At 39.3% G+C, this 12,065-nt stretch overlaps 1 protein-coding gene across 1 annotated transcript in view; it reads left to right on the top strand.

The window, feature by feature from the left end:
- The window catches only part of LOC127656724 (peroxidasin homolog), a 127,086-nt gene continuing 115,021 nt past the window's right edge, over positions 1-12,065 (top strand). The window contains exon 1 of the mRNA XM_052145207.1: positions 1-236. Coding sequence (XP_052001167.1) covers positions 52-236 — 185 coding nt within the window. The 5' untranslated portion in view covers positions 1-51. The remainder of the gene's footprint in view (positions 237-12,065) is intronic.

The following is a 12,065-nucleotide window of genomic DNA, read 5'->3' as shown; positions in this document are numbered from 1 at the left end:
CACAGGACTGCTCGATTCCTGCACACTGTTCTTGCGGCTCACTGGCAGGCCATGGCGTTGAGGACTGTCCGAAACTTACCTTGCTTTTTAAGTGCACTCGCCGTGTTGCTTCTCAGCAGTGGCCCGTCCCGAGTGTTCTCGTGTCCGAGCCGCTGTTTATGTTTCCGTACCACTGTCAGATGTATGCATTTAAACTTGGAAACTGTACCCGCTATTCTTCCACAGACAACAATCCTGTGAGTACATGAGACTTTATTTCTCTGAGGGAAAGTTTACATGAAACGACCGTTAAAGTGTCTTATTTTGCATTTCTGTTCGGAAGGAGGGCCATTTATAAGTTTCACATTACTTTAGTAAGTTCTCGGAGTAAGTTGTCATCCTTGTAATGCATTATTTATGGTTTGTATGGAGCTCGCCGGTTATTTATTGAGTAGAAACGAACCTAAGGGCATTTAAAGTTCTCGCTCTTTTGAACGTCTCTGTCTCTGTTCTGATTTACATTGTAACGTTCCTCATCTGGACGAGTCTTTGTCTCGCGGACACAACGGCTGTGTTTCAAAACCTAATGAGCTCCCTACCTAGTCAATATTTTTGGGCTTCATAGGCACGAATCGAGTCGGCTCAATTCATGCGCACATAGTCAGCTCAGTATGATGCAAAAAAATGTTGCATGCTCAAATGATTGCAAAGTACATAAATAAATACTTGTTGTTGTTGTTGTTGTTGTTGTTAGCTAAAGTCCCCTTTGATGGCTAATGCAAGTGCTTATACTGCCCAAAATGCTGCACGCTCCTTTGATGCTCCAAAAATGTTGTCCAGGTAGGCACCTGACTAAGTTTTGAGACACAGCCGGGAACTCTTGACCAGTCTACATCTAATTTAGAACAGCGTGTCTTGATTGTATATAATGCGTCTCACAGACTTCCGCAATGGCACACTTAACAAAACTCACAAGTGTTGCATATTTGCAAGTTTTGCAAACGTGTGTATTTGTTTTATTTTTATATTGTATGGATGTTTAAAGCTGTCATTGTATGGGACAGCCAGTCAATCTAACAACTGCCAACTGTTATTTCTCCCCCTTTATTTCTCCTCTTTTGAGTTCAGGTGTTGGCTTCAATGCTTTGATGTAATTGCAACAGTAACAGCCTTGTGTTACACAGTCTGTCCTGACTGATGAATGAATGAATGGCTTTTTCAAGGGCTTCTTTTATGCGACTCTCTGCGTTAAAGCAGTACTGTGTATGCTCAGCACTCAACAAGTCCATGATTGATTAGATGATTATTAGATGTGTACCACTTTCCCTAGAATGTCACACTATCAGTCTGCATCTGAATGAAAGTGTCTTTTCAAAATAATTTCATTTAATTAAATACACTATTTCATTTTATTTAATGATAGAATGAATAAAAAAAATTATATGTACTTATAATAAAAACAATTATTATTATTTCCATATTTATTCACATAATCATGTAAAAATTAATGGGTACATTTATGGATTGGTTTAATACATTTTGCACATTTAATTTGATATTTCTGATTATTTTGGATCTCTATAGTTGTAACTGGGTTTGGTGATTTAGAGTGAATCAAGAACTTGCTACCCTGGTAACGGTAATGCATATACTTGAAATATGTAGAAGGTGAAAGTTTATGAGGATGAGCTTTTATTTTGAAGAAGATTGAGGAGACTCCGAGATAATATTCCAACAGTGTCTCATGGAATCATTTTATGATAGCAAAATTAATTTTAAATAAACTCAAGAATCGCTACAATGACTTTTATTCACTTTCACACAAATCACGAGTAAAATGGAAGTTTATCAGCTCATAAACACTTACTTTTTGCCCTGTTTCTCACACAATGCTATCTTATGATATCTAACACATAGGCAATACATTTTAACGTTTGCTTTCCATAATCATTACAAGCTTGTTAGAGTGTGATCAGATTGAGAGGTGGTTCAATTGACAGAGTGTTGCTGTTGCGATGCAAAGGACTGGGATACGACTCCAAAAGAGCACCTTGTCTGTTTGGGAGAACATTTTAGTGCAACACAGTGGACAGTTTACTCTCAGAACTGCTGCGATACGTTTAATGAACCACGTAAAGTCATTTGGCAAAAATGTCAGCACGGTGACGTAATTTTCATGAGATCAGACTGTAAAATTCAGAGCTGGTGTGTTATGAATTGTAAGATAGTGAGTGTGTATCCCAAAATCCTCTGAATTTGTGAAACATTGCTCTGCTGGTTTTAATAGTCCCATGTGACAGTTGTGTGCATTTGTTGCCAGACCCACAATTCATCTGTGCAGAGACAGAGAGGCCCATTCACATTTGAAGCTGATTGCAAGCAAGTGACTCAAAATTATCGGGGGTGCAGAGCGCTCTCCATTAGCTAAATTTGCTCCTTCACCGACACACTGGACTTAGCATAAAAAGCCCCTCCAGTTCAACACTGCGCTGACCGCAGCTGATTAAGACCTGAGGCCTGGTGGAAGAGAACTCAATCTTTGTTTGATTATTTTGCATGCTTACACACTGTTATCAAATCAAATCACTTTATTGTCATGCAACCATTTACGCAAGTGCAACAGTGGGTGAAAGTTTTTAGTGCAGTTCCAAAATGTCCTTTTGTGTACTGAAAAAAAATGGAAGTGTTGTCGAGGTGAATTATCCTCAGAGTGGCACCAAAAGTGATGTAATACAGTCAACAGGAACGTATATTTTATTTACCATACACCCTAACCCCAACCTTAAACCTAACCGTCAGTGGAGTAAAAATTTAACTAATTTTAGAGCAAATGAAAGAAATCGTGCTCCCCACTGTTTATGAGAATTAGATTACTTCCTTTTTTCCACAGGACCAGAACCCATATCTCTGACCAGTAGTGCCACAGGCAACACAATTAAATTGATGCCGAAATGTCTGATGGGGGATGCCGCTTGTCAGTAATTTGGCAGAATGGGGGCGACTTCAGGGTACATGAACATTCTGAAGCAGCATGTTGATTTCCAATGTGAGCTTTGTAACTATACAGTAGATGGGTTAGTTCAGAGTAATGTGAGCCTGCATATCTTGGGTTCATGATATTAATAGATTATTAATCGATGAACTGAACCGGAATTGGAATAATAGGGTTCAAAACAGTGTTACTATGAATGCAAATTTAAATACAATGAAAAAGACATTCTATTAGCATAGCGTAAATATATATAAATAAATAAGAATTTACAACATTCTTTTTGAACGTGTACTAAAATAAAATGTTTGGTGCCATTAGTGTACCTTCATTTACTATTACTATTATTTTGAATGGCCATAGAAAATGAAGCAATATGATAACAAATTTACCTGGTTGCAAAAAGTAGTCAGTTAATTTACCTGATGATCTTTCATGATCTTTTGCTGACCCTTTATGCTGCGCAGAGCTAATGTGTGCTTCTAAATCACTTGCACCTTTATTAGCAACTTGACACATAAGTGCCAGCTTTACATGTCATACATTCTGCTTTCCACGGATCTCCACCTGGATGAAAGCATGGGAATTATTTATGCAAATCTTATTTAGGCATTATTTCCACTCAGCTGCCATTTGCTGCTACTGTCAGGCAACTGTTTGATGCTAAACACAACAGCGATTCGCACGTTCGTGGAGAGATTGACAGGCAGGAATTTGGCCAATAGTTGCTGTAAGCCTCTTATAATCGACCAATTGGTGTGCAAGAAGGTAGGACTTACAAAGAGTGGTTAAAGTAATGCAAATATGCACGCACACACCCACAATGAAGTATTCGACCAGATGCACATCATAATGCAACTAAAGCAGTATCCTGGACATTTTCGCAAATTTAGAAATCCCGGTCGGATGCTTTTTTAAGGTCTGAAAAAGAGGACCTGTCTGGGAAAAAGAGGACGTATGGTCACCCTAGCTTTTCATCAACATGTAAAAATTAAAAATGTGGGGATTTCACGCACTGTGAAAACGGAATGTGCAGGGATACTTAAAATGTTGCTTAAGGCGTGCGATCCCGCTACAAAATTCATTAAGTGGGTTTTTTTTCCTTCTATTTTCTACACATTGGTAATAGCTGCTGCTAAGACACTTGGAAAAGAGTGAGGACAGTGATAGGAGAGTGAACTCAGGTATTTACATGATCTTGTGCATGCGACTGTGCCTTGGTGCGTCCAGTATATTATGCACTTGCGCATCTTTGCGAACTAAATATTCTTGCGCTCGCTCCTCGGTTAGTAGACTTAATTCGCTCAGTGTAACTGTTATGCTCTCTCACTTGTTGTTTGCTTGCATTAATGTTAAAAATGCAGCACTGGCCCGATCGCCAAGTGACAGTTCTCGCAATTGTCGAGCCCTGCTCATTGCTTTGCTTTATTTCCAGATGTTCCAGAGTTGTTGCTGTGTTTGTTTCCTTAACTTTCCATCAATGAAATAATAATGGGTATAGTTTATAGTGTATGTGCTTTTCCCACTGTAATCCCAAAACATTTTAGTTGACTTGTTGTTGGGCTCCATCCAAAGATGTTTTTTATCCAGTCTGTTCACACACATGCGCACCTATCAAAAACCTGTAACAATAGAGGGCCTGGGTAGCTCAGCGAGTATTGACTCTGATTACCAACCCTGGAGTCATGAGTTTGAATCGCAGGGTGTGCTCCAAGCCAGGTCTCCTAAGCAACCAAATTGGCCCGGTTGCTAGGGAGGGTAGAGTCACATGGGGTAACCTCCTCGTGGTCGCTATAATGTGGTTCTTGCTCTTGATGGGGCGTGTGGTGAGTTGTGTGTGGATGTCGCAGAGAATAGCACGAAGCCTCCACACGCACTGTATCTGATTTAACCACCCGATGATGAATTAAAGTAATACATATGCAGTAGAAAATCTTTAATTTGTCTTGTTTACATTCTGAATTCATGACGCTAATACGCTATACGTATTGGCCATAATATGTGCTAATTACACTCCATTATTGTAATTTATGATGACACTTGTTACAGGAAAGGAGGGCACAGGAGCAGGATCCAAATGCAGTTTAAAGTATGTAATAAAATGAACAAAATACAGATTAACGGGGTAAACACCCACGATGGGAAAAACATGAACGAAGGGAATAGGTGGAGAACAGCAGGTCAAAACACATACAACAACTGACAAGGACTGAACAGAAATAAGGGAATTATATACAAACTGACTAAAGAGGGAATGGAACACAGGTGAGAACAATAGGATACAGCTGGAAGTGAACAGAGCAGGGGATTATGGGAAGTGTAGTCTGGAGGGAAAAGATGATAGAGGCAAAACACAGGGCAGACAACAGTGAATCGTAACATAATCCCTTTTTTAACCTTTAACCAAGGAGGGCACGAAGGGGTGGCAGGGCCAAGATGGAGCCGGGGAACAGAGAGTCCAGAGCAGAACAAGCTGGTGGTCAAAGGACCCAGGAGACCAGATCAGATCAGGCGGTCGACCATGGGGCCAAGGAAACCAGGGCAGATCAGGCAAACGACCAGGAGATGAAGGGAGCAAGGGCAGATCAGGCGGACGGCCATGAGACCAGGGATACCAGAGCAGACCGGGCGGACGATCCGGAGACCCAGAAGAAAGAGTAGATCAAACAGACTGTCAGGAGACCAGAGCAGATCAGGCGGATGGTCAGGAGACCAGAGCAGATCAGACAGATGGTCAGGAGACCCAGAGGACCAGAGCAGATCAGGCAGATGGTCAGGAGATCCAGAAGAACAGAGCAGAACAGGTGGATGGCCATGAGACCCAGAAGACCACCTCAGGTTAGGGACTGAATCAGAAGGCCTGGTTGGCGGCCACAGGGCTGAAACAGGGTCAGGAGGCCAGGGTGGTGACCAGTCTCAAGGGGCGAAGTCGTAGAAGGCAGAGCCATCAGAGGCTCGAGACTAAGAGTCCAGGATGACTGGGAAAATACCTCAGTGTTCGTGAACATGAGTCTCAGGAGTGATCTCTGTGGTCGTGGGCATGGAGAGAGTCATGGGCGGGACCTCTGTGATCATGGGCATGGGCTGAGACTCAGGAATGACATCTGTGGTAGTGGGCATAGGCGAAGACTCGGAGACGACCTCTGCGGTCGTATGCATGGACGTAGTCTCGGGAACAAACTCTGTGGTCATAAACACTGGCAGAGACTTGGAAGACAACAGGGCAAACAACAGTGAATTTTAGCAACACATATTCTACTGAAAAGATGATTTAATAAAAGAGTGTTAATGTGCAGAATACAGACAAAATAATGGTGATAGAGGCATATGTGACCGATCACGGAAAGTAGGGACACAAGTCGGTTTTGGGGCATTTTGAGTTATTCACAGATTCTGAAAGTGTAGTCTCCAAGCTTTCCAACGATTTGTAACACATGGAAATCTGACAATATTTGGAGAAGTTGTGGCCATTTGAAGGTAGGCACTCAAAAAAGCTAAAAGGGGAGAAAACGGCCTCAAAAGATTGTGCAGTTCTCACCTCTCTCTGCTGCTGGGAGTGACAATAGGGCTCATTTACATTTCATTTAGATAAGCCATACCCCTGTAAAGCTCCCCCTGTAAACATGGACTAAACATGAGATAACGTGATGCGTGTTCTTAGAATGAACAAAAAGCGACAAACTTTGATGTTTATGGAAACTCACCCCATAAGAAACAGAAAAGTATTCTTGCAGATCTCGTTGCCTCCAATGAAATAAGTCGTTCGGGCACACTTTCTCTTTGTCGGGGTCTTCTTTGTGGATGTAACCATCTCCGAAGTTTGCACTGTGCGTCTGTTTGCTTCTAAATGTCCAATAATTCGCATGACGCCAGTCCGATACATTCTTCCTCGTCTTCATCTTCGCTCAGTTGTAGATTAGGGATATTATTCAGTCTTATCATGCCACTTTCATCGTCGCTCAGATCGTCTTCAGAATCAGTGAGCGCTTGTTCATAAGCATCCGGCTTGTCGAAGAAGTACTTCAAAACATTTTCGTTGTAGCGGCCACGGTTCAGCTCGTCTGCGACATTCTTTGCGGCGTCCATCTTCATTGAATTTTGATATCAGATAGAGCCGGCTAGAGCTGCATAATAAGTAGCCACGCTGTTAGAGGCGGGGGCAAAAGCGCCGGCGGCTATTCAGTACAGAAATACACACAGACAATGACACGCCCCTACTGCATGCTAGAATCTCCGAAAAACAAGCCGATTTCAACCTCAAAATGTACGCTTTTAAATATACCAATACTGTTATCTCAAACATGGAGAGGCTTCTTCATGATCTCAACTAACAGATTCTGCAAAAAAGCGGAAATCACCAATTTTGGAAAAAAACACTTGTTTCTCATTTTGCTCACAAGTTGTGCTGCCGACTTGTGTCACTGGTTTCCGTGACGGGTCACATATCTTACTTCGGGCAGATGTGTGAATGGCTTTTGTGGCAGATGGCACATGAGTGAATGAGCACTTTAGTGTATTTTAGTAGATTTAATTCCTTTCATAGACTAATTAAACAAAAAATAAATTGCGAACGATTGTACAGATGTTTGTACATTTGCACCAGCTTGCTAATATCTCTACGTTGGTGTGTTCATGCTGAATACTGACAGAACAATGTCAACAAAGTAGTTGGTGAAACTTCAGGTCACACCTAGTGAGGATGTGGACCAATTACAGTAAGAAATTGTTTAGCAGCCAGTTAGAAGTTTTCCTAAACGTTTGCCCAGGCAAGCTGTTATGAACTAATAAAAACAAAAGCAAAAATACCTTCTTTTTGGGGCGATTTTGTTCTAAATGATGCCTCGTGTGACGTATTCGCGTTGGCATGTTATGGATGTAACATCACATTTTTCTTTTGGTTGAGATATTCTGGATGAGCACACAAACGCCCCATTGTGATTTAACCAACAGATACAGATCTAAACCAAAACAAATGGAGCTTCTGTACAGAATTCCTCCTGCTCAATTGTAAACAACACTGCTCTTCCTGGTGTGTTACACGTGCATCTGTTCTTGCGTGAACATGCCAACACAATAATGCCATGAGCATACTGCTGCATTTTATGATTTATAAAATGTACTTAAATATTGATATTTTTCGCAACTAAAGCAGTTGTTTTGCTTTAGAAGACATTTGTTTAACCAGTTGAGTCATATGGATGACGTTTATGATGATTGTCTCTTCTTTTTGGAGCCATAAAGGTCGGATCACCATTCACTTGCATTTTAATAAACCTACTGAGCTGAGATAAAGGACTGAATGTTCAAGAATTTGCACAATTCCAAACATTAGAAACCACTACAAGTTATTATACAAATCTACAAAGGCGGCACAGTGTAATGAAATAGGAGTGGACAGCTAAGCTTCACCAGATGTGCTTCACCAGCTGCGCTTCACTTTCGGTGCCAAAATACAAGCTCCAGGGGAAGTAAATTTGGAAAGAAATATTTTACTTTTAAGTAAAACAAATCTAATACTCAAAATAATAATGATAACTTATAATTATAAACTTGACTTGGTCCCACAGTAATAATTTGATACTAATTTAAAATCATGCAATATTCAACCAGATTTTCAAAAAATGATTGGAGTAGTTTTTGCACACTTTGCTCATTTACTTTTTTTTTTTTTTTAGTAGCAATATATGAAGGTAAATAGTGCATATAGTGCATATCTCATTCTCCCTTGTGTTCATTTAGTGCAAACCTGTAGGGAAACATGCCTTTTTTATTTTTAAATAGATTTTTATTTAATGCCTTTAAAATATTGAATCTACTTGGCTACTGGCTACTGGCTGTTTTCACAGAATTATGGTTCCTCTGATTAAAAAATAATAATCACTTTTGAGCCATTTCAGACCAAATGCATATCGAGATATATACTGTATATCGACCATAGTGTTCCTAATAAAGTGCTGAGTGTAGATTCAATACATTCTGTACATATTCCAGAAATATCTCATGAAAGTGCCAATTCCTGAGAGCTCCTAAGAAGGCATTCATACACAAACACATCTTGCATTATTCAGAGGTGATGATATATTAAAGGTCTCACCAATTAGCATTAAATGCTGCAATGTTTGCTTAGCTAGCAAGGCATATTAGCAAAGAGTTCCATTGAGTTGTGGTGTTCTTGACAACCACAACTTGCTTGTTTTTGCAGGAATTTCAGGATTGTGCCTACTAAGTTCTCTTTTATCTTTTGGCTTCGTTTCCCAAAATCATCGTGAGGATGGATACTGAATGTCTATTGTAAACAGTTGTGACTAGGTGAACACATACTACCTACTTAAAAGCTACAAAATCAAAATGTTGTTTTAATATCAACTCATTTTTAGAAGTATCATTCGTCAAAAAAAAGAACATCCCTCTCCATCCTTCTTTTTTCAGTGTTTGGACGCAAATTGATTTTTCTCTGAGAGAATCCCTGTAGACTAAATGAGTTACGGAAGAGAGAATCAGCATTGTGTGGAATTTGCTGCAGTCAGATTTTGTCAGGCATTCATTCTCTGTGCCATTGTGGAATGCAGAGCCAGTAAAATCCCTAAAGCTTTGCTCATTTGCACAGAGGAGATACGGGGCCAGATAGTTGTTAAAAGAACACACATGGCGCTGTTTTCCTGTGCCAGGGCTAAGGGGAGAGTTTGCTATACCATTTCAACATTAAAAACACTAAAAGGGAAGCCTGATATGTACCGAGAACCTCTAAGAACAATGTGTGAACACTCTATAATGTGGTGTGCTAGAACATAAACCCAGAGCAAAATCCTTCAGCATAACAGCCTTTGATTTAGTTGATCACTATATTCTATTAGATAAATTGCATGCTATTGGTCTTGCGAGATCATCTTTACTCTGGTTTAATAGCTATTTTCATCATCGTCGTCAGGGTGTGTCCTACAGGGGTTGTCAGTCAGATTATACAGGTATAGTAAAAGGCATCCCTCAAGGTTCTTCTTTGGGACCATTATTATTTTCTATTTTTTTTAATGACATGCCCTTATGTTGTACAGACTGTAATATTCATCTTTATGCCGATGATACAGTCATTTACTGTAGTAAACCCACTATCTCCGGGATAAACCTCGCTTTACAGTATGACTTTAATTCTATACAGCAGTGGCTATTGGCGAATAAACTTCTCCTTGATAAATCAAAGTCCTACTCTTTATTATTCCATAGAAAAACCTTGGCTATAGGTGAAAACAACCTTAATCTTTGTTTTCTTGATTCCTCTCCTTTAGAGTCAACTGAGACCTTTAAATATCTTGGTGTTTGGTTGGAAACTGATTTATCTTTCAAAACTCATGTACAAGCATTGACAAACAAACTTTACTCTCGTCTTAAAATACTTTATCAATCTGTTAAATGTTTTAATTTTCCGGTCAGGAAAAGAATAGTCTTACAGCTGCTTCTGCCTATTTTGGACTATGCCGACATTATTTATCAGAACTCTCCTGCTTCTTGTTTGCATTCCATTGATGTGGTCTACAACAGTCTTTGCCGTTTTGTTCTCTGTTGTCCCTTCAGGACACACCACTGTGTGTTATACAGACAGTTGTCCTGGTTGGCCCCTTCGGCCAGGAGACAGTCTCACTGGTTACAGTTTATTTTTAAAAGTTTTTACTTGAATTATCCAGTTTATCTCAAGCAACACTTGGTGCTTTATAATTCAGCTATACAGCCTGCGATACAATGATCAGATTTTTGTTGTTGTTCCTAGAGTTAAAAAACAAGTAGGGAAATATGCATTTTGTTTTAAGGCTCCATATGATTGGAACAATCTTCTTCTTTTTATCCGTTCTTTAACTTCACTTACAGCGTTTCGAAGGGCTCTCAGGGAATATCTTCAGAATATTTGTCTTTGTTTCTAGTTTTGTTTGTTTGACCATGGGCTTCATTGGTCATGTGTTTATTAATTCTAATTTTTATGTCTTCATTTTCATTCATTTATTTATTATTATTGTTATTTTTATCCTCAATTTATTTTTATTTTTTTTATTTTTGTATTACTCTTAGTGCTTGACCTTGTGCAATGCTAGTCATGTGGTTGTTTCTCTATCATGTTATCTATAGGGATCGTGTTGGGTAGGGTGGGGTTGAGCATTGTGAGCTGGTGTGTGTGTGTTGTTGTGTTTTGTTGTGCGGTTTTTGACCGTGATATTTGCTCTGCTGTTTTGGTTCTTTTTTTGCTTTGATGTATTGGAGGACCCCCTCGAAAACGAGATGCTTCATCTCAAGGGGTTAATCCTCGTAATAAAGATATGTTTATAATAATAATAATAATAACAGAGGAGGACGTCTTGTTCCTTAGATGATTCCTTGGAAAATCCATTTGAAGCCTTTGTTTGAATGTAAATTATTCTGTATACTGCACTGAATGTTTCATACATAAAACACATGTAAACTGTTGCTGTCCAGCTGTTTGTGTGGCATTTGAATGCCTTTATGTTAAAGGAATGTTTGAGGATCCATACAATTCAAGCTGTATTGACAGCATATATTATATAATAGTAGTACATTTTTATTGTCCCTTTAAAGGACAATTTCTGTTGCAGAATCTGATGACAAACACCTACAGTACATAGAAACAATATGCAAAATAAAACCAAATAAAACAGACAAATCACAATGGATATAATACTGATTACGATGGAAAGTAATTCAGACTTGTCCTTGAATAAAATTAAGAACAAGTAGTTAAAAAATCAAGGTTATAGTGAGGCACTTACAATTGAAGCATGTGAGTTTAATGCAATAAACCTTAAAAAGTACTGCCACGAGACTTAAACATTGTTCATACAGTATTAGCATTTGGCTAGTGTGATAGAAACCATAAGTGACCTTGTCTGTGCAAATTGCAACCAAATTTTAAACTTTGATGTAAAACAACATAGCGCAGAAAGGTACTTTATATGGAGCAAACTCCACTAGGACTGTCAACTAGTGTTGTCAAAAATATCGATATTTCGATAAATATCGATACTGAAATATCTGAACGGTACCAATACTAATTTCCCTAAGTATCGATACTAGCCGAGCTGTCACTTTCACTTCT

Source organism: Xyrauchen texanus, chromosome 16, assembly GCF_025860055.1.
Source record: "Xyrauchen texanus isolate HMW12.3.18 chromosome 16, RBS_HiC_50CHRs, whole genome shotgun sequence".
In the NCBI taxonomy this organism is placed as follows: domain Eukaryota; kingdom Metazoa; phylum Chordata; class Actinopteri; order Cypriniformes; family Catostomidae; genus Xyrauchen; species Xyrauchen texanus.
The sequence above is the reverse complement of the archived record's forward strand: the minus strand, read 5'-3'. Positions and strand labels throughout refer to the sequence as shown.